Here is a 24,184-nt window from a genome sequence, read left to right on the forward strand (position 1 = left end):
AGAAAAAAACACTTGATCAAAGACTAGAGACCACAGATATGAGGGTTCTGAGAAAAATTAAGGGAGTAAACATTTTTACTTTTTTTTTTCTAGTAAACTAGTAAGGAACTTGACATTATCTAATAATGCATTCAAGAATGTGTGAGCAGAACTAATCTAAGGTGGTATGGCCACTTGGGTGAATAAAGGTTAGCAAAACAGGTGTTTGATGCCAACATGAAAGAGACTCAGTGGAAGACCAAGGTCTTGGTGGATTGATTCAGTCAGAAGTGCCTTAGAAGCACGGAACGTTAGATTTGACAATATTGGAGTGCACACAAGTAATAGATTGATTTTCCAGAAAATTGTTGATAGGAGATTAATAATAATGTAAACTTAATCATGTAGTGCTGTTGTAATACATGATTAAGTTTGCATTATTATTAACTTCATGATTCAAGATTCTTTGGAACATACCTTTAGGGTACATATTGGGAAATTGATGATGATGATGGTATGGGCTTCTTTGGGAGAAAAGAAAAACTAAAACATTCAAAATAATAGTAACAGAACTTAATGGTATGGTTGGGTAATTAAATAAATATCTTTATTTAAATATATATATTACTCCCACACATGAAAGGCAGAAGGGCCTATAGCAAATAAATGCTGTGTGTAGGCAGGAGTCAGGAATAGAGTAATCTGTTGATATTCTTCTTGTATTTTTGAAGGTTGTAGTGCTTTGGAAATGCTTCACAGAGGAGGCTGTTCCACAGAATTGAGTGCAAAACTAGGAATAGGGTTTTTATAGTAGAGAGCAGGTCATTTATATAAATCAAGAAGAAGGTGGGTGAAATGACAAAGCCTTGAGGAACACCAGTATTAACAAGAATAATCTATTGATATTCTTTTAAGGAGGTTTTAAATGCAGCACACCAACATGAGAGCGGTAATCCAAAATTGGTCAGATTTGGGATTTATACAGAATAACTGTTCAGCAGAGGGAAGTACAGGCTTGAGTTGAAAAAGATACCAAGTTTTTTGGAAGCTGATGATGCTATAGAAGTGATATGATTATGTCAAGAAAGGTTTGGAGTAAGAGTCAGTCCAAGAAGAGAGATTTGGTCTTGACTGTTGAGCTGAACATTATCAAAAGTAAGTGAAGATCTGAAGTCTTTTTTGCCAGAAAACAAGCAAAACTGTTTTGGAAGCATTGAGGTTGACGAGGTTGTTTTCACCCCAATCAAGGATACTTGCAAAATCAGTATTCAGAGCACTTCTTGTAAATGATCTTGGAGCTTGAGCACTGCAGAGCTTGTCATATGAGTAGGATGAGTAGAGGGTATGTGATATAGTCCAGGAGATCTTTCTGTCTAGATTGGTGAAATCCATACTGGTGGTCACTAATTAGATGGCAGTTTTCAAAGTGTTGGAAGAAGTCGACTGTTGATAATCTTCTTCATTACTTTAGACAAAATTGAGGTGAAAGAACTAGATATTGTTAGCATTCAGGAATGTGTTAACAGAGCTAATCTCAGGTGGTATGGTCACTTAAAGAGAATTGGAGAGGACAGTTTAGCAAAAAATGTTTGCTGCCAGGATGACAGGAAAAAACCCAGAGGAAGATCGAGATCTAGGTGAATCGATGCAGTAAGAAGTACCCTACATGATAGTGATATACGATCTGACAATAAGTGCATCATGTTGTACTGTTATAGTATCCTGACTCCACCCTCCTCACAAGAGGGTAGATATATTGATGATGGTAAATTAAATATAGAAATAGACAGCAGAATAAACAAAGGTGATAAAGTATGATTGCATAAATTTTATAATAATCTAAACAATCACTAATCTATGTAACTTACAATTCTAAGTTACATATGTGAGCGCTGGATTAGAAATAAATCAATTGATGAATCTCAGAAATCATACATAAGAAAACTCTGAGAAAAATTGGAGAGGGGAGGGAGAATCAACGGAAAAATGATAATAAAAATGAAGATATTTGGAAGAAACTTGTTATTGTTAGTATTGTGAAATGTCTGAGCAGAGCTTATCTCAGGTGGTATGATCACTAAAACTGAATGGAAGAAAAAAGGTTGTTTGATGCCAAAATGGCAAGAAAAAGACCTAGAGGAAAACCAAGATCTAAATGGACTGATGCAGATAGAAGTGTCCTTAAAAACTAAAACATAAGATCTGAAAATACTGGCATTCTGACAAATAAACTAATTTGCAAGAAAACTATGTCAATAGACAGTAATAACATGTTTTCCCCAACCCCTCTTGAAAGTATATATTAGGAAGTAGATCAACATGATGATATAAACCAAAGAGTTCACTAACCCTCCCACAGGAATCACTAATATTACAGCATTTAAAAGATGGTAACCATCATCATCAAATTTCTGACATGTATCCTCAATGGGTGTACAGGATATGATAGTACTACATGAAAAATTTACATCATTTCTAACTTCCTATCCACAATTTTCCTCCAACTCAATCTGTTACCTAACAAGACTCCAACATTATCAGATCTTATATTTATATCTTCTATGGCACTTTTTACCATATCAATCCACCTATATCTTGGTCTTCCTCTGGGCCTTTTCCCTGCCAACCTGGCAGAGAACACTTGTTTTGCTAATCTTTCCTCTCCCATTCTGTTTAAGTGACCATACCACCTGAGATTAGCTCTGCTAACACATTCCTGGATGCTGACAATGTCAAGTTCTTTTCTAATATCCTCATTTTTAATATGATATTGCCACTGATGCCATCTGTTCACGAATCTTTCTCAGGACTCTCATATCTGTGGTTTCTAGTATTTGGTCAAGTGTTTTACTTCTGACCCAGCTCTCAGATCCATAAGTAAAAATTAGTTTGAACATGGTCTTATATACAGGTAATTTAGTATTTTGACTAATTTTTCTCTTATTCCATATAAATTGTTCAGTTGACTTCCTACCATACCAGTACCAGCTTTGTTGATTCTGTTGTCTATTTTCATATTTAAATTACCATCTTCACTAAAAATCGTGCCTAAGTAGCTGAAAAGTTTTACTTGTTCTATAGGTTCTCCATTCACAATGCAGTTGATATTTTCACTGTCTTTACTTGTTATTGTTGACCTTCAAACCAAATCTATTATGACAGTTATTCAATTTAGTTAAGGAATCTTGCAGACTTGTACTGGATTTATTTAGAAGTATAACATAATCTGCATAAAGTAAAAAGCTGAATTAACATCTCCAATTTCGATATCAGGTTTAATACCACTTTCCTTCATAATGCGATTCATACAGATCATGAATAACAGAGGGGATAATATACATCCTTGTACATTAGATGGCTTATCAGGTTTAATACCACTTTCCTTCATAATGCGATTCATACAGATCATGAATAACAGAGGGGATAATATACATCCTTGTACATTAGATGGCAACCAAGGACATTATATATATATATATATATATATATATATATATATATTCATCAGTATCTGTATTTTTTTTAAATACACATTCACATGTATATTCATCAGTAACTTTGTTTTGTTAATAGACATTCATACTCACCCATCATTGAATCTTCTGATTAAACATTTTACTTACCTGACAGAACTGTTTTAAATTCACTGATTTTCTTCACAAGCCAGACAGAACTAGTTTATCTGCATTTCTCATGTCTGAAAGTTATTTAGCTTGTGAGACTGCTACTGATTTATCTTCAAAATTATAATTATTAAAGAAAAAGCCTTAAAAGTTCATCTTAGTAGTAGTAGTATAGTAATACAATAACAAAGCAACTGATGCCAAAAGCATCCTAAAAATATGCATACTGAAGATTAACCATCACTTTCACACTTGAGAAGATTCGCAGTGCAAGCTTTAATTTGTTCACTTTGTATAGAAAGATGAATATTATATATTTCTTCTGAATAAGATTCAGCCAAGATGAAGCCATTTAAGACTTTTAACTTATGAATTTTCACATAACAACCAATGAACATTAACAGATTTTGAACTTAATTTCTCTCTCACCAGAAATGGTGAACCACTTTTTTTCTTATTCTTTTAAACACACAATCTGTTAAATAAATAATACTATTTCAGCTTACCTTATAGCATTCATTAAACCTTCAACTGACCCAAGAGGTTGGTCCTTGAGTACCTTAATGCAACCTTTTATCTAAAAATAAAGAACAGACTAAATATACTATCGAATGTAGATACTGATTGCAGATATGATTGTTTATTTATATTTTTTATGACCAATTTCAAGAAAAGGGTTTCACAATATCAGCCAATCGAGGCAGAAATCACTGTACTTCCAGCCTGTGCAATGATTAGAACAAATAAATGTACAAATTACTTTTACAAACCTGGCTTGAGCAGTAGTATTTTTTTTCCAATTTACAGGCTGCAGGTTCAAATTCCACACATTGCAATGGATGATTATGAACATTGTTAGTTAAATTATATACAATACATGGTGCAAGATTTGATTGAAGTATCATTAATTAATATCATAATTCGGTGACTTAACAAGTATCATATTTAGGTCTCTAGGACAAGATTTACAGATTATCTGATTCAAGCAATTACTCTGAACAATTTGCAGAAATTATTTATTTTTATTGGCACAACATCCTTTATTTCCAATGACTTTCAAAGTCATGGTTGAAATAGCAGATGTACTAGAGTGGTTCAAGAAAAAAACTCAGTACTCTGCAGGTGGCTTAATACACCAAAGCATGCAACAAATGCAAAACAACCATCAACAAATCCAAATCTACTCTGAAAGGACAAAATGCAGAAAACTCACTTCCTGTCCAAATGGCAGTCATATCTTTGCGAAGGCCATGGGCATAACTTCTGTTATCTACGCTTCTACCCCCTTTCTCTCTATCAGATAACATCCCTTTTACATATGATAGGAGGTAATTTGTCCTGCTTAGATAATCAAGACAAATTACCTTCTATCATACCAGAAACAGTGCACAAGATGCCTGCTGCAATCTTCACAAACACCAGTAGAATCTTAAATAATTCAGATACAAAAAAAAGATTTCTGGTCTTGATGGTATATAACAACTATACTCAAAAGTTATGCTCCAGAGCTAATACCTGTCCTATGTGATCTTCCCAATATATGAAACCGTCTATTCAAAAAAATGAGATAAAAGTCTGCAGTCAGACTATTGATCCATTACCCTCACACTGCTCCACTCCAAAATAATGGTGAAAGTCATTAATAGCCTCTCCACTATCTAGAATCCTACTTATCACTGATCCCATCACTCTATATTCCCAGCATGTCTGTTATCATACATTCCACAATACTAGATACATATGTGGAAAGTTTTCAGAAACATATGCTGTTTTTCTTGACATTTCCAGAACAATGTGTCTAGTATTGAAGCTGTGCAGTAAACTGCCAACATCTGGTTCACCTTCTGTAACTGGGTAGCCAGCTCTCTCTCTCTGGTTGATTAGATCTAGAGAAATAATAGTAATCATTGTGTATAATAGCAGATAGCTTCCTATCTTCAACCTTCTCCACTAATGCAAGAGTAACTTAGTACTTTGTCTTATCTTATTAAATAACCTTCTCTCATTGACCAATAATCCTATCTATAATTTTGCTGATGAAAGTACACTCCATTCTTCTTCTTACTCATTTAACAAACAAAAACTACAGAGCACAAACATTTTCCAAGCTTCAAGGATCTTCTACAACCTTATTCCTTAAAAACTATCATATCATTCTTTAATGGGGTGAGAGTAACCTGGTTACCTTTCATTCTATCAAAACCTCAGCATTGTCTTCTCTTGAAAACAAAAACTCATCCCACTCCAATTTTTATTTTCAATTATAGAAAAATCACCAACAGAAGTAGATCTCTCTCTCTCTCTTTTCTTGGGGTGACATTTACTTCAAGCATTTATAGTATAAAATGCTAACAATAATAGTTTCCTCGGTCTCCAAAAAAACTGGGTGTCCTCTGTAATTTTTACTTCCCTTTTTTTTATAGATAGGTACAATGACAACTCTACTCTAATCGTATGGCCTTTTGTAATATTAGAAGAAAAATGCAAAATGGCAGAGAAGCTAACAAAAGAAAATAACCTCCACAGATTATATAAACAAATAGATCAAATTAGTAAGACACAGACAACAAAAATGATAATGATCAAAAACAAACAAGGATACCTAATTGAAAGTAAAACAAAAAAGAATGGCCAGATGAGAAGAATACTTTAGAGACTTATATAATAAAAACTGCTCTCAGGATATTATTATTCCAGCCATTGAAATGGAAGAGGAAACAAATATCTTTACCAAAGAAATAATAGCACACAGCATAGATAAATTTAAAACTAGGAAAGCGCCTGGTATTGAAATACATGCAGAATTCTTAAAAGCAGGAAAGGATCTACAAACATGAAGCAATACCTACTGATTGGACCAAATCAGTTATAACTCCTGATTTATATAGGTTATCTCCTATATACATTCTAGTAGCAAGGCTTATACGTTGGTCATACATAACTGGTAATGTATGACCAACTCTTATATACAAAAAAGAAGATAAAAGAGAATGCAATAATTAGAGGCATTAACCTCTTCAGTAATGCTAATTCTATAAAACTATAGAATTAGCATTAGGAGAAGAACAGGCAGGTTTCAGACCAGGACGAAGCACAATTGATCAATTATTCACCTTAAGACATCTAGAGTACAACCAAAGTTGCTACATAAATTTCACAGACTTTTATCAGGCATTTGATTCAATCCGTAGAACAGAATTATGGGAAACTATGAAAGAATTTGGAATTCCCAGCAAAACTATAAGAATAATAAAGAATCAATATGAGAAATCTGAAAGTGCAGTATGAGTGAGGACACCTTAACCAACTGGTTACACACAGTGTGGAGTAAGACAGGGATACAATCGATAACCAGACCTGTTCAATCTTATACTGGAAGAAGCAACCAGTAAGGCCGTAAACAAAGAACACTCTGGAATCAAAATATATGGGAAAAATATAACACATTTAAAATTTGCAGACGACATTGCATTACTTGCAAGCATGGAAGAAGATCTAAATGAATTTCTGATAAAATAAAGGCAGAATATATAAAATTTGGATTAAATCTAAATATAGACAAAACAAAAATTATGCAAATAGAAAAAGAAACACCAATCTGAAAATTGAAATTGAAAGTAAGAATCTAGAGCAGGTAGAAAACTTCACCTACCTTGAAGGAGTAATTGAGTACAATGGGGAAATTACAAAAGATATAAACAGATGAATTAGTCAAGCATCCCAAACTTTTGGACAACTAAATAAAATATGGAAATCAAGCGACATCGAACAAGTAACGAAAGTAAGAATCTATGAGACAAGGGTCCTCCCAATACTTCTCTATGGAAGTGAATGCTGGAATCTCAAAAAAAGCTGAAGAGAAAAAATTTTAACTATTGAAATGGATTGGCTAAGAAGATTACTTGGAGTATCTCTGCTGGATAAACTAAGAAACTAAGACATAAGGAAACAACTAAAACAAGAAATAACAATAATAGACAAAATCCAAGAAAGAAGACTGCAATGGTTTGACCATGTGACCAGAATGGACACAGAAAGTTTACCAACTAAAGCCCTGTATATAATGATGGAAGGTGAAAGATCCAAAGGGCAGCCCAGAATTAGATGGATAGACAAAATAAAAACCTGAAAACCATACCACAACAAGTGACACCAAACTGGACAGAATTGTTCGGACTCTCCAGGGACAGACAGAAGTGGAAAGAGTTCATTTGGCCTCATCATCATCTACATAGATCATGGAAGAGAGAGAAGAGAAAGAATGTTATGTTTTGCAGCTACTGTAAAGCATAATTATCTCAGCATTTCTGGTCAAATATCATTTACCACCTTTATTTACTTCAAATATTCATATCTACTCCTGACTGCATTTCTCTTGAATATTTTTTAGCACTGTTCTGTCACTGTTTGTTTCATTTAATAATATTTTTAAAGTAATTTTAGGTGGGGGATAATTTCATTACCTGGTGTGAGGCCACTGCTCTACGTACTGGAAGCCTGAAGCGGCTTGAAAAAGTTCCATGTTTGGTTCTCTAGAGCAAGGTTTCTGGACCAGGTTTAAAAATGAATATCATTAAAAAAATCAACAAAAATAGAAAAAAAACCTTAGCCCAATTATGTTAATAATGTACTATAGGTTTACAAAAAACCTTTGATGGGTAGGAGCCACATAAAAAAAAAATATCCAGACATCTAGAATATTTTTATTTTCATGATTCTAGTAGCAAGACTTATACGTTGGTTAGACATAACTGGTAATTAGTTTACGGAATTAACAACGCATATAAAGTATATTAATTAAACGTAACTTTAATGAATAACTTCTATATTTCGGCAACTTCACATTGCCATCTTCAGGAACATAAAGATATGGTATGTGCACTCAGGAACTAACACAAAGCAAATGAGGAAGAAAGCAAGAAACTAATATTGTTCCTAAAGTCCTAATGGTGCCCTCTTGCGGGCTAATTTGGTAGTCTTGGCAGTTGGGCTGAAGTTCTCATAATGAAAGTCTCCCAAATTTGGGGCAGTTTCATGCACCCAAATTTGTTGAGGTTAGGAACGTTTTTTAGAGCTGCTGAAGATTCTTTGAATAATCTTTCGTATTTAAACTTGCTGCGATGAATTATTTTTGTTTTCTTCCAACGAATTTTATGGTGGGTATCCAAGGCATGGTCTGCCAGCCCAGAGCGGCTGTACTGGTGAAACCGGATGTAGTCTTGGTGTTCTGAAATCCTGATATTTGTTGTTCTGCCTGTTTGGCCAAAGTAGGACAATTTGCAGCTGCAAGGGACCTGGTATACACCAGATAGGTCTAGGGGAAGTGGTTGGTCTTTGGTAGAGCAGATAAGGGATGCCAACTTTTTATATGGTCTGTAACAGGAAGTAAGGTCATATTTTTTGAGGATATTGGTTATTTTCTCAGAGGTGCCCTGGATGTAGGGGATGGTGATAGACTTGGTGTAATCTTTATTGTGGAGGGGGAGGGTGTGGTTTACAGGTTTTAGTATTTTTTGGATTTTTTTGGGGTTATAGCCATTGGCTAAGAAAGTGTTGAGGATGTGGTTTAGTTCAATAGTCAGGGCCTTGTCATCTGAGCAGATTAATTTTGCCCTGTTATAGTGTTTTTATCACCCCATATTGTTGTGAGGGGGGGGGATTGCTGGTGAATGTATCTGCCAGTGTGGGTGGGTTTTCTGTAAACAGAGAAAACCAAAGATCCATCAAGCTGGTGGGTGATTAAAGTGTCTAGGAAGGGGAGGGTGTTGGTTTCCTCTTTTTCTAAGGTGAACTGGACTCTGGGGTGTTGGTTGTTTAAGTGTGCTAGGAAGGAGTAGAGTGTGTCTGAGCCATGTGGCCAAATAGCAAACACATGATCCACATAATGAAGCCAAATAGTGTGTTTTTGTGGGGCGGAGTTTAAGGCTTTCTCTTCAAATGTCTCCATAAAGAAATTGGCCAAGGGTGGGGAAAGTGGTGAACCCATTGCTGTCCCCTCTATCGTTAGAGGGCACCATTAGGACTTTAGGAACAATATTAGTTTCTTGCTTTCTTCCTCATTTGCTTTGTGTTAGTTCCTGAGTGCGCATACCATATCTTTATGTTCCTGAAGATGGCAATGTGACGTTGCCGAAATATAGAAGTTATTCATTAAAGTTACCTTTAATTAATATACTTTATATGCGTTGTTAATTCCGTAAACTAATTACCAGTTTTTTATTTTCAGTTTTCATATCACCTTTATCTCTGATTCCTTTTAAGTTTTATTTTTATGCCTTCTTGATATTTACCCTCTGTATTCTTATGAAAATATTCCCATGATTTTTGTTTAGCTACTTCAAAGAGTTCCCATGACTTTTTTTTTTTTTTTTAATTTACTTTTACACATTGCTTTGCTTTTTTACATTTTTCTCTGTACACTCTCAAAGCACATGGCTTACTTATAAGCTTTCAATATGTTTGCCATGGCCAAGTGGTCAGCATACTGGAAACTATTCAAGCCCACAACCAAGAGTCTGTGGGCTCAAATAATGCCATGAGCATGGATGTTTGTGATTGTCTTTAGGTGGGAGATGAATTTCATCGTCCAGTGTGAGACCACTGTCCTGCAGCAGGGTTTCTGGGCTTTGTAAAAAAATAAATAAAAAATACCAAAAAAAAAAAAAAAAAAATCCTTAGCCCATCCACAGTATATTTATACTGTGAGTGGGCTAAGGATATATTTTTTCCCCAGCAAAAGCACTTGTGCTTTCTTGTTTTGTCTCTCCAACTTCTTAATTTCCTCAGTCCACCATGGAGTTATATCTTTGCAGATAACTTCATCACATTCCCCTCTGGAATCAATTAATATTTTCTTCAGAGTTTACCAATGATTCTCCAAGGTTTGGTTGTTGTCTTTAAATTATTTATTTTTTTCCTTGAATAATATTTGTATATTTGAACATACAATTTACCTACAAAAGCTACCTTGATTCTTTTTAAAGCTTCTTACACACACACACTTTACTTTTCAATAAGATATTGACTTTCATCCTTCTAAAAACTAAATGGTGATCACCCGAACCATTATGAAGACATTGCTATCAACAATAACATAGCCAAAGAGACTTTTCTTATTTCCATGTTCTAACATAAAGATGGCCACATGTGAATCCGTGGCCATGTTTAGTTTGGAACATGGTGTTAGGATCAACTAGTCTTTGTCAAGAAAACAGAAAACCAGTAGGTACTTACTTATTATTAGCTTTGCTCTTTTCTTTAGATTTTCCCAAAACATTTCTGTATATCTGGTATTAATTTCCTACTCTGTTGTTTAGATCAACAAGGACCATCTTTTTCTTTATGTCAGCTGCCTTCACTAATGATTCAAAAAAATTCTTCCATTTCTTCCACAATAGAACTTTCTGTTAGACTATAGGTATGAATAACTCATTGTCCAGTTCCTCATTTCGATGTTTGTCCACATTGCTCTACTCGATACTGCTTGCCATTCAAGAAGTTATTTTCATGTTTTGTGTTCAATAACTCCTTAAAAAAGCAGGTGAAGAACCTTACTCTTTTTTGTTTTAGTAATACCAATTAGGTCAACATAGTACTTCCTTGATTCTTCTGCCAGTTCAACTTCTTTTCCAATGATACATCTTAAGTTGATGGTGCCTATTTTGAATTCTGTTGATGTTGAATTGGAGTTTGTTTCAGTAGCCAATTTTTCACTGTTCACCCGAGTTCCCAGACAAAACCAGTGAGAGCCCTTGTCTAAAAATTAGATGGAAGTTTTGTTTTTTTAAAAAAAAAGCATGTGTGAAACTATTTGATACTTGATTATAATAAGCTAAGAAGGTATGCAACTGGTATGAGAAACTGCATGAAGAGGAACTTGCAGTGCATTTCAAGTGATCAAGGGATGCCCGAAGAAAGCTATCTCTCACCCCCCCCCTCAAATTAGGAGAATAAATTGAATTACATGGATAAAGAAAACTTTAAAACAAGCACTGCATAAAAAAATGTTCCATTATCTATATTAGGAGAAATGATATGACCATGCTCAGAAGACATAAAGAACAGGCCAGGAGAGTGATAGCCAGCAATGATGAGAAAGACAAAATCAGACTGAAAGAAGTTGGCTGAGGATATCCAAGGGATTCTTTTACTATATGACAAGTAAAAAAAAGAATGATCATGGCAGGAATAACTTTAATGAATTTGGATGGTAGGAAAGTGATGGATGCTTAGAAATAACTGAATTATTAAGTAGTCACTTTGGTAATGTACACATTTCAGACAGACACCATTAGTCTTTTGAAAGCTGAGGTGGAACTACATGAAAAGTTATATGTGGATGAAGTTGGGGTATTAAAGATATTGCAAAGGTTCTTAGTGCAAATATGGCAGTGGGAATGGTTGCGATATGAGATATAATTATATAAGTATAGACATTAAAAGAATGTGCAAGAGAATTAGCAACGTCTTCAATTTAGTTGTTTTAACCTGAGTCTCAACATGAGCATGTGATTTCTAATGAGTGAAAGGAAAGCAAGATAATTTCATTATATTATACAAGAATGGAGTTATAAGTAATGCAGAACATTATAGACCATTTGGTATCTCTGGAGCTGGTACTGGAGAGGACCCACATCTAGTGGTAGATAACACTTTGATTCTTTATAGAGCATGGCTTTGTTAAATCTTGCTTTAGTCTGCTCACATTTTAGAACAGTGATAGTATTGGGTGAGGAGAATGGATATATACCATGATACTACTGGAATATACCAAGGCATTTCATAGGATTCTACATGGAAGTCAAAGACTCACAAAGACTACTCTACAAAACCTTAAAGGAATGGATACACAAAACAAGCTTCACGCATGGATCGCACAGGGTATTGCAAATGGACTACTACCATTTAACTTGTATAATTAATGACACTGGAGATGGTCTGGAGAGAGAGCATCCAATTATATACTGCTGATCCAAAGTTTGATCAGATAAGAGATATAGGATGACCATAATTAAAGAGGTGTTCAGAGCCCTGTAATGGAAAATGTAATGGACAAAATTCAACCAAACTTGGTGTAAGTGTACTCTGGAACATGGGGTTTTGATTTACAGAAAAAAAAAAGTACATAATTCTGCCACCAGCAGACAACTGGCATGATATTTACATAATCCCACTGTTTCTATTGATGACTTGGTGGATAAAAGGAGGACCAAAATGGATTTGCTTCATTCTGATAAGACTGAAGTGCTATGGATCTCACCTTACTAGAATGCGCATTGCTAGTCAAGCTTTACTATCAACAACGCACACAGTAATGCTAATGCCCCAATGACAATAACTAATCTTAAAAAAAATTTAAATGTGAAATAAGCAGATCTTTAGCAGTGAGGCTAGGATGAGGGTGCAAGGGATTATTCCTCAACAAGATGATAAAGTTGCAACATGTGGAACACGGAATGAATAATGCACAAGAGTCCAGCAATGCTCGGACAATATTGAGGCAACTGGACATGCCATACTCAACTGTGTGGAAAATCCTGTGCCAAATGCTGAGGTTTTCCCCTACAAGATCTTCCATATTCAAGCTTTACTTCATGGTGATGGGGAAACTTGACTGCATTTTGTCCTGACGTTCTTAGCTCGAATAGAGGTGGATGATGCATGCCGTGAAAGAGCTTGTGGAGTGACGAGGCACATTTTTATCTGAACATTAGTGTTAACTCACACAATTGCTGCATTTAGGCCAAATAATCCCCGTGTTTCATCAGACTCCTTTACACTCACCGAAAGTCAGTATGGTGTGGTTTCATTGCATCATTGATTATCGGTCTGTACTTTTTTGAAGAACTTTGCCTGTGACCAGTGACTTGTACCATCTCTGTTGTTAGGCACTGAGAAATGCTTTGAGAAAGGCATTGTGCAGCTTTATTGTTTTGCAACTGCAGCAGAGAAAATGCCTTGACTCTACCATTCATGCAGGATGAAGCACCACCCCACCCTGCCGATACAGCAAATGTTATGAAAACACTTCACAGAACACAGAGTGATTACTCAAGCATTTCCCACATCATGGACACCTCGTTTGGCTAATATCAACCCATGTGACTTTTGGTTGTGGGGCATCTAAAATGTGTGGTGTATGAAGGACATGTTCCTGATTTAGCAACCTTGAAAGGCAGAATAACACAGCATATGAGACAAATCAGTACAGATCTGTTGTGTTCTGCTATTGAAAATGTCATTCACAGAATGCAGTTCTTAGAACATCTGAAAGGAGGACATACTGAAGCACATCCGTAAGTTATACGAATACAAAAATCAATTTGTCAAGTCTCATCTGGCCATTACTGTTTAATTAATCCCAAACCATGCACTCATAGTGCCAAATGTCCCCCAGTGGCAGAATTTTGTACTATTTTTTATCTTCTGTAAATAAAAACTCCATGGTCCATAGTGTACTTACATTGTTTGGTTGAATTTTCCAATACATTTTTCATTACAAGGCTCCAAACGCCTCCTCTTTAATTATGGCCACCCTGTATATATATGACAGAATCCCTGCAGGTTGGCTTGAAATGACCGATTCTATGGACATATGTTAATGAGTGTCAATTTTTAGTGTTGCCAAGCGCAAGGTTATTGTGTGTTTCAAACTGAGGCCAATGCAGGCTGTGTTATAATGATGGAAATTCGCTGCAAGTGACTGATGACAGTCCTGGCAATCACAACAGACAAAGTTTTGAGCCCACATTGCTAAGGTGATCATGTCATCACCTTAGATAACTGCACTGCTGAAGAGACCACTAGTTTGCAGGAATAAGGAAGATATTCATCACTTCACATGTCTTTAATAAGACTACGCATGGACTGCGGCATTCAGATATCATTGCCTGGACTCTATGAAGATAAGGAACAATCAAAAAGATTCAGCAGTGGATAACAAAAATAATATCCTGCTTATATTATTTTTCACATGAAGACAGATTGAAGAAATGTGGTGTTCGTAATTATGAGAAACAGAAGGAAGAGGAGAGGAGCTATGACAAGAACGTAGAAGTTTGTAAGAAATTTTATGGTATATATACAAAGGAAATTTTGCAGTTCATGGCAGGTGAGGAAGTTCAGTAGTTAGGGCATTTGAACTTAACCAAAAAAACTTAACCTTCTTAGCCAATAGCTACAACTTCCAAAAAATATTAAATCGGTTAACCACATGCCCCCTCCCCCCTTCATAGCAGAGATCACTCTAAAACTATTACCATTCCATATATCAGGGGCATATCTGAAAAACTAACAAAAATCATAAAAAAATATGACCTCATAACTAGTTACAAACCACATAAGAAATAAGCATCTCTTATCTGCTCCACCAAAGACCAGCCACTTCCCACAGACCTAACTGGAGTATACCAAGTCCCTTGCAGTTGTAAACTGTCATATTACAGCCAAACAGGCAGGACAGCCAATATCAGAATATCCAAAAACAAGGACTACATCTGGTTCCACCAATATAGCCACTCAGGACTTGCTGACCATGCACTGGACACCAACTACAGAATACGCTGGAAGAAAGCCACTTTATTACACCACGGCAAGTACAAGTACGAAAGATTATTCCTTGAATCAGTCTCAGCTCTGAAAAACTTCCCAAAGCTCATCAAATTTAGGTGCATGAGACTGACCTAAATTTGGGAAGCACACATTCTAAGACTGTCAGCCCAACAGCCAAGACAACCCAATTTAGCCTGTTAGGGGGCACCTTTTAGGACTCCAGGACTGACTTCAGTTGCCTTTCTTCAGCCTCATTTGCTTAGTGTGAGTGCCTGTATACATATATCATTGTTTTGTGATTCCTGAAGATGGCAATGTAATTTTGCTGAAATATAGGTACTTATTAAAGTTTTTGTAGTTAATGATTGAGTTTACATTGTCATTTCCTAAAAAATTAGAAGTATGTCTAACCAATGTATAAGCTTATCTACCAGAAGAACCCATGGATAGAGACGGTGAAGACTGAAGAGGTACTAAGAAGAATAAATAAAAATTGAGAATTAATCAATATTGTGAAAAGAAGAAAAGCTGCCTACTTAGGACATCTAATGAGAAACCATAAATATAACATTCTCCAGGTAATACTAGAAGGTAAAATCAATGGAAAGAGAAAACCCGGAAGAAGAAAAATATTACGGCTAAACAATATAAAAAACTGAACTGAACACAGAGCTCTTAATCAGATCCACTAAAGACAAGCAAATTTGCAAAAGTGGTCGCTGAACTCCATTAGGAAATAGCACTTAAAGAAGATCTGCTTTTCTACAATGAACACAAAAAATGTAAATTGGTCCATACATAAAATAACTCCATTCTGCGAGTAACTAGCTGATCTATCATACATTTTATTTCTTTATTTAAAAATTCAAGTAATGACTGAGCACTCAAAAGATATAATACAAATGGACTCACTAACACTCCCAAGTTCTCAAACAGTAAAATAAACCCTCACACAAATGAGCAATACTGACAATTTGTTTGTTAAAATTCACAAAATCAACTTGACAAAAACAGAATTCCAGTCACAAATAATCAAAAATAAGACAATGATAAACTCTTTTCCAAAAATGCTATCAAAGTGAAAGGAAGTCTTACATTATAGGAAGGTACTTCAAGGATGCACTAGGCTCTTGTTGTAATGGGTAATGGATTATTGTAACAAGATTAGCAGCAATAAGGCTGTACTTACAATTTTCCTGAGGTGCTAGAACACTCCAGGGCCCTTCCCTCATTATTTGGGCCCTTAAATTGGCCCTAATTTTTCAGGGCCTCCCAGCTAGAGCCTCATGTGCCTGTGCATAAGTACAGCCCTGAACAGCAAGCCTAGTGAGTAATGTAAGGTAAATAAGAATCATGCAACAGAAACTACACCAAAGGAGTAGAAGAAAGCGATACTACTTCACAAGAATTGTCAAAACAGAAGATTCAAATAACAAACAGGTTTGAACTTCTATCATGTTGGAGAAGTTGGAAAGAATAAGAGTGTCTATAGAGACCGGAATGGGGTTTGCTAATGGGAGATCTTGTACATTTTATAATTATTTTGTAATAAAGAAATCAGGCACTGGACAAGGGAGATTCACTTGTGTGTGTGTGTGTGTGTGTGTGTGTGTGTGTGTGTGTGTGTGTGTGTGTGTGTGTGTGTGTGTGTGTGTGTGTGTGTGTGTGTGTGTGTAAATGCATTAAATGTAAATGTAAAAACATGCAAACTGGCCTTATATTGAGAACACATCCAGTTTACAAACATAGCACACAATTTAGATAGAATTAACTGTCCTATCTTAAGTAATAAGCAGGTTTAAAAGAAGCCAAATTACTTGCCCATAACAGTGGCCCTGTTATGGCCAAGTTACCTTCCCTAACAGGAAAGGGAAAATGGATAGATAGATGGATGTAAATGCATTTATATCTTACCAGTTAGCAAGTTAGTGCCTAAGAATGGGTCAGATGAGGATGGATAAGAGATTAATGACATGCATAAAAGAGTTTGACAGACATCAAGCCATTACACATGAGAAAGATGTGTTCCAGAAAAGAATGGTAACATGTCCCAAGATCTAGATGTCTATTGCCAAGTAAAAATAATGAAGCTGATGTCTTGTCCCTTCAAAAGTACTGGAATAAGGCAATATAAACAGATGAGTAAGAGCTGCCATTTCATTATTGGTAAGTCCAAAGTTTTGAATTCTGGGAGTACAAAAAAAAGATTACCAGCTGTGTACTACATCGATGGAAAGGTACTCCAAGAGATTGATGAGGCTAGGGACTTAGGGGTATTGGTAGATAGGGAGATGAAGTTCAGAGGACACATTGCTAAGGTGTCCAAGATTGCACATAGGATTACTTGGTTGATGAGGAACACACTGACATCCAGAGATAAAGAGGTTATTATTCCCCTTTATAAAGCATTGATACTTCCACATTTGGATTACTGTGCTCAGGTCTGGTCACCTGGATTCCTTGGAGATGAGGAGGCTGTGGAGAGGGTTCAGAGAAGAGTGACCAAGTTGGTGAGTGATATAAAAAATGCTCCCTACATTGATAGATTGAGAGCATGTGAATTGCAGAGATTGGTTGATAGGCGAAGAAGAGGGAATATGATAGAAACATTCAAATTACTAAAAGGTTTTTATAGGATTGATGCAGGGGAAATGTTTCAGCTGTGTGATAGTGATGGAAGAACAAGAGGTCATCTCTGGAAATTAAAGAAGAGTGTGATTAACAAAGGTGTCAGAACAAGGTTTTTTGCCTGGAGGGTGGTGAATGAGTGGAATTCATTGCCTGACTTAGTTGTGAGCTCTTCGTCTGTAAATGAATTCAAGAAGAGATATGACAGATATTGTTTTGCTAGTTTGGGCCTCCCGCGATGAGTCTACTGACTCCATGGAGATACCCGTAATAATAATAATAATACAAAGGTGGAATACTCGGTATTGTATTTGACAGAAAATCAGAGATATAGGAATAAAGGATGATGGTCAACAAAAAACTGGTTCCATATGGACACAATGGAAGAGTTATAAAGACAGCAGATTTCTGCAATACCAAGTGAGAAATAAAGAAGTATCTGTTTTTGTTTTATCAAACAAAACAGATAAGAAAAAAACATGTAAGAAAGTTGTAAAGCGAATAAAATCGAGCAGCTCTCAGATGTGAACTGTAGACTAAAATACACAAAGATTATTGAAGAAAAAATGAAAGAGTTTGAGAACAAGAACCAAATCTTGGAAATTCAGTAGCAAACCTTGAAGAAAACCCTGATTAATTCAGCTGGGAGAGGCATGTGGTGCGGTTGTCTGCAAGGATAGAAAAATCAGAACTCCATGGTGGACACACACAGGAAGTTAAACAGGCAGTGAAGGAAAAAAAGAAAGCATATCAAAAGTTGGCAAGTAAGTCAGCTTGTGCTCTTAGAGAATACAGAGACAAATGTAAGAAAGCTAAACACTGTGTAAAACAAGCTAAACAAAAGTCATTGGAGGACTTTGGCAAGAACATAGAAAATAAATATCAAGAAGGTGGCAAAATATTCTGGAGGTTGTTGAAGAAGCTTAAGAATGGAGGAAAGAGTGCTGTAAAATGAGTTAGAGATGATAAAGGTGACATGAAAATGGGAGAAAAAGATATCCTTGAAGTATGGAGTAATTACTTTGAAAAATTGCTAAATGAAACAAGCAGTGATGACAGCACAGTGGTAAAAAACACTGACCAGGCATGCAGTCAGGAATACATATCCATACTTGAAGTAGAAAAAGCCATCAAAGGCTTGAAATGTGGAAAGGCAGCAGGAGTAGATGATATTCGACCAGAAATGCTGAAGTGTGGTGGTATAAGAATCTTACAGTGGCTGCACTGCATAGTTCAGAAAGCCTGGACAGAGGGACGAATCCCCGATGATTGGAGTAGAGCTCTCATAGTACCCATATATAAAAAGGGAAATAAAACTGCATGTGAAAATTACAGAGGTATTTCCCTACTGAGTGTTCCTGGCAAGATCTATGCAAGTATACTTGAGAAACGGTTGAGAAGAATTGTGGAAGAAAAGCTTGGTGAAGAACAAGCTGGATTCAGGCCAAATAGAGGCTGTCAGGATCAGATCTTCACTTTACGAGAAATAGTCGAGAAAGCATGGGAATGTAACAAAGATCTGTATTTAATTTTTTTGATTTGGAAAAGGCATATGACAAGGTGCCAAGAGAGAAGCTATTCAATATGCTGCAGTTATATGGTGTCAATGGGGCATTATATCAAGCAATACATAGTCTTTATTTGAGTTTTAAGTCAGCAGTTAGAATCAAGGAAGTACAGGAAGATGGTTTAATGTTAAATCTGGTGTGAGACAAGGATGTACATTATCCCCTCTGTTATTCATTATCTATATGGATCACATTATGAAGGAAAGTGGTATTAAACATGATATCAGAATTGGAGATATTAATGTCAGCTCTTTGCTTTATGCGGACGATGTTATACTAATCAATAAATCCGCTACAAGTTTGCAAGATTCCCTGACTACATTGAATAACTGTTGTAATAGATATGGTATGAAGGTCAGCAATAAAAAGACAAAGACAATGAAAATAGGTAGAATAGCTGAAAATGTCAACTGTGTTTTGAATGGGGAACCTGTGGAACAAGTAAAACAAATCAGCTACTTAGGCACAATTTTTAGTGAAGATGGTAGATTAAATATGGAAATAGACAACAGAATCAACATAGCTGGTATGGTAGGAGGTCAATTGAATAAATTCATATGGAATAAGAGAGAAATTAGTCGGAACACTAAATTAGCTATACAAAACAGTGTTCAAACCAGTTTTAACTTATAGATCTGAGCGCTGGGTCAGAAGTAAAACACTTGACCAAAGACAGCAGATATGAAAGTCCTGAGAAAGATTAGGGGCATGAACAGGTGGCATCAATGATAATATCATAATAAAAACAAGGATATTAGGAAAGAACTTGACATTGTCAGCATCCAGGAATGCATTAGCAGAGCTAATCTCAGGTGGTATGGTCACTTAAACAGAATGGGCGAGGAAAGATTAGTAAAACAAGTGTTCTCTGCCAGGTTGGCAGGAAAATGATCTAGAGGAAGACCAAGATATAGGTGGATTGATACCGTACAAAGTGCCTTAGACAATAGAAATATAATATCTGATAATGATATTGGAGTCTTGACAAGTAACAGACTGATTTGGAGGAAAATTGTAGATAGGAAGTTAGAAATGAGGTAAATTTTTCATGAAGTACTATCATATCCTGTACACCACTTGAGGGTACATGTCAGGAATTTGATGATGATGAACAAAAACAGATACTTCACTGTACATCCTCTCAGAACTTTTCCTGCTTCTTAACTTAGATTTTATTTCTAATGCTAACTTTCCACAACATTGAGAATGTGTGTGAGCCCCCACCCTCCATTACGAATGTTCTGTTGCACATGCTATACTATTCTGTATTGATTTAATGATATTGCCACTAAACAAAAAGTTAACGTACATCAAATATTTTCAGAAATATCATGCAAAACTTGAACATCTTAGCTTGGAGGTTTCCTTTTTTTTTTTTTTTTTTGAAAAGTTTAGTGACTTCAAAATAGAAAAAAAAAAGTATCTGAAAATACTGAACATTTATAATCCAATGAGTACTAAATAATTTGAAAACATTTTTATATTTTTAATGTGACTGATATTCAACTAATATGAATACTGCTTATAAATAATATGAATTACTGCTTATAATTTTAATATAAACAATCTTTTTAAAGGATCATACTGAAATATTGAGATTAAAAAAAAAGCCTCTTACATCTATGTGAGATGATTTAACAAAGGCTCCAAGAGGATGGACATGATCATAGAGGATAATTAGTCCAACCATTACTCGTAGTACAAACATAATAGTGTCTTCATATTGAAACCTTGAGCAAAATTCCCTATGCAAAAATAATAAAAATTATTCATTTTTTCCCCATTCATTATATGTAATCTGATTAATTAAGTGAACAGCTTAATGCATATAAAGCTTAATATTACTAATCAAATTAATAAATATTAATAAAAATAGCACAGCAGGAGTAAAAACTGAAAAATTCTCAGAAAGGTTGCAAGTTGAAAAGGAGAGTATTAAGGTTATATTCTCTCCTTACAGATCTTTTAAATCTTTATGGATAAAAAGTGAGGAAAGCACTAAAAAATGACAAAAGTAAATTTAAGATTGGAGGTGTGAATGGAAGTTTGAGTGGAGTGTGTAAACTTGACAAGAAATTATATTCTTATTTTATCCTTTATCCAACAGCAAGCAAAATTTTTTTTTGTGGGAAGTATTTTAACGACTAGGCATTTGTATTTGGAGGTTAATCACCTCAACATTAATTGCCTTAGTATCCCATAATGTGAAGCACTCATTCTTTTGGAAGTGTATAATGCTAGGCATTATGGAAAATATAAGACTTCTGCATTATTTCAACATTGGTATCTTTTCTGGCTCCCACTGATAAGACTTCAATAAAGGTCACAAAACGTCTGGGTAGTGGCCCTTCCCAAAATCCACTTTGGACTCAAGTAATGGGAAGGTTTGGAGAAACTCACAAGGTTGATTTCAATAATTGCCATTGTAGCGCAATTTGAAGAACAGCAGAACATTGCGCTCTTCGAATGGAAAAGATATTCTCGTCATGACGAGGGGAATCCTTCTATGGGCTTTTTCAGTTGAATGCGAGTTAGCCAATCTCATACAGTGGTAATGTAAAATCTTGTATAGAGAGAAAATTTAAATTAGATTCTTTCTATACCGATTTTACTTCTGAATTTAAATTGAATTTACATACTTGTAATTTTGGTTAATATTTAACTAATGGCTTGCTGTACAACAACAAAGGACAAAGAAAAAAATGTCTGAATGAATTGTAACAATAGATTGTTAAGACAAAAGAAAAATTATCCCAGATAGGATCAAGAATAAGACCTAAGGCCATCGCACACACAAAGGTCAAAAATGTACGGGGTTTCCCACCTTTACACAGAGACCTAAAAGGTGTGTGTGTGTGGGGGGGGGGAGACCTCTATGAATACATAGAGGAATAAAAAGGTAGCAAGAACCAAGATCGATTGAGAAGCATAAAAGGGGGAGACATCAAGAGAGCAGAATAGATGGGAACTGGAATTTTTTTTTTTTTTTTTTTTTTTTTTTTGAGGAAGGTCAGTTGTCATGAAGAGGGTTCGTTTTGGAGAAGGTGAGTCGAGTTAGCTAGAAGACCACTTAGGAGGAGAGATCGTTTCGATGGTCATCGCTGGATAAGTTCGTTTTCGCCCAGTTTCTGTTCTGGCTCCCGGTTCGAGTATGTCCTGCCGATTCTAGGTCAAGGGAGCCCGTTCCAGCCAACAGATGCCCAAAAATGCTAGATGGGTCGTTTATGCAGTGTAGAAAGTAAATTCCGGATTTCCAGCTGCCAAGGTTTCTGATGATTTCCGCCTGAGGAAGTGCCCTCGTCGATGTCAGAAACGGTGCCCATGTGTGTAAGCAAGAATCAGAAGGAAGAAAATGATAATGATCTCAAGGGTCTACTGATATGGACTAGATGAGTAATGGCTAAATACCAAGTAAGGTCCAATTATATGTGATCTAACTAGAAACAGAAATTGTAGCAGAGATTGCCCTAGCTGTTTTTTTTGTTAGTATTACTTCAGGACTGAAGGCAATTAACTAACCATTGAGAAATAACTTGTTTAGTTGTGTGAAATAAGACAGTGTTGTTACAAGGTGAAAGTTAATGTGCGTAATGTTGTTTATTGTCTACGTTTGCCTGAAGAATATTATGTGTAGGTCTGTTATGTTGTATGATTTAAGCATTACCTTAGCCTGTTTACTTTAAGGAGAATTGTTGAACTAGATTGGATAATTTAAGTTAATATTGCTGAGAAATATTGAGCTGGGAAAAAGATTTTGTGCTTAGTGTTAACTTTATTGTACTCTAATTAGCATGAATAAATTGTGTTGCTTGTCAAATAACTTGCCTGATTCCTATATGCCAATGCACTTCTCATAAAAAGACCGAACCTGTGTGACCTAGGGAGATAAGTCGCCACAAATGAAAAATATAGTATTGCGTTGCTTGACATAGTGATAAGTGTAAGAGATATTTCTGTGCCTTGCTGAGTATTTTGGGTTTTGGAAGGATATTTAAGTCTTATCTGCAATTTTTGATGGCACAGTCGTAATAAATAAATAAATAAATTTTCAGAAATCAAATAAAGAAAACTCTTGCTGTTCAGACAAAGGGATTGACTCCAGCCAGAGGCAATTCCTATGTTTTGGAATTTCATTCATGTTATTAAGCATAGTTATGACATTGAGAATAGCTGGGTCTAATTGAAAGAAAGGATTAACTGAAGTAGACTAAATCAAGCAACGGATTAAGAATGACAGAGTCACGACTTAAGTATAACAAGTTAAGTGAGTTGAAATAAACAAGATAAATATATATTTCGAACAAAGTTTAGAATCAAAACTTAAGTAATTTAAGTATCATATATATATATATATATATATATATATATATATTACAAATACAGAAGAAACACAAATTTTACAGTAGCAGGGTTTTTTCTCCCAGAAACTTCGGTTTTTTATCCTGTGTACAGACAAACCTTCAGAAACATGCAATTTACAGATAAAAAATGTTGTTGGGATGATGGTAGTAGTGTCATAGTTGGAAAATTAAGTACCAGTGGAGAGGATGAGATGTATTTAACAAAGTAGAGTAGTGTGCACTTCCATGATGAGTCCTTGGATTCCCTGGAGGTGTCATGTAATAATAATAATAAATTTTAAGACAGCCAGGTCTGGCACAGAGGCCTGTTCCAGCCCACTATCATCCTATAATCTGGCTTCTATCCTTTGCAAATGGGTTGCCAGCTTCTTCTCTTATACTCATTATGCATGACAGTACATGTTTCCTCTCCTCAGATTTCTCTAACAATGCACAAGCACCCAGGGCCCTGTACTCTCGACCACTTTGAATGATA

At 35.5% G+C, this 24,184-nt stretch overlaps 1 protein-coding gene across 13 annotated transcripts in view; it reads right to left on the reverse strand.

Moving 5' to 3' along the window:
• LOC150095297 (CYFIP-related Rac1 interactor B-like) overlaps positions 1-24,184 on the reverse strand; it is a 587,095-nt gene that overhangs the window by 53,067 nt on the left and 509,844 nt on the right. For all 13 annotated transcript variants that reach the window (XR_016550081.1, XM_090410586.1, XM_090410583.1 and 10 more), the window contains 2 exons: positions 20,967-21,093; positions 4,109-4,179 (listed from right to left, as the gene is read on the reverse strand). Coding sequence is in view for 12 of the 13 variants with exons in the window: in XM_090410586.1 (XP_090266712.1) it covers positions 4,109-4,179; positions 20,967-21,093 (198 nt within the window). In the remaining variant the exon portion in view is untranslated. The remainder of the gene's footprint in view (positions 1-4,108; positions 4,180-20,966; positions 21,094-24,184) is intronic.

This window comes from Typopeltis vanoorti, chromosome 20, assembly GCF_054136105.1.
Source record: "Typopeltis vanoorti isolate ZY-2024b chromosome 20, IOZ_Tvanoo_1.0, whole genome shotgun sequence".
In the NCBI taxonomy this organism is placed as follows: domain Eukaryota; kingdom Metazoa; phylum Arthropoda; class Arachnida; order Uropygi; family Thelyphonidae; genus Typopeltis; species Typopeltis vanoorti.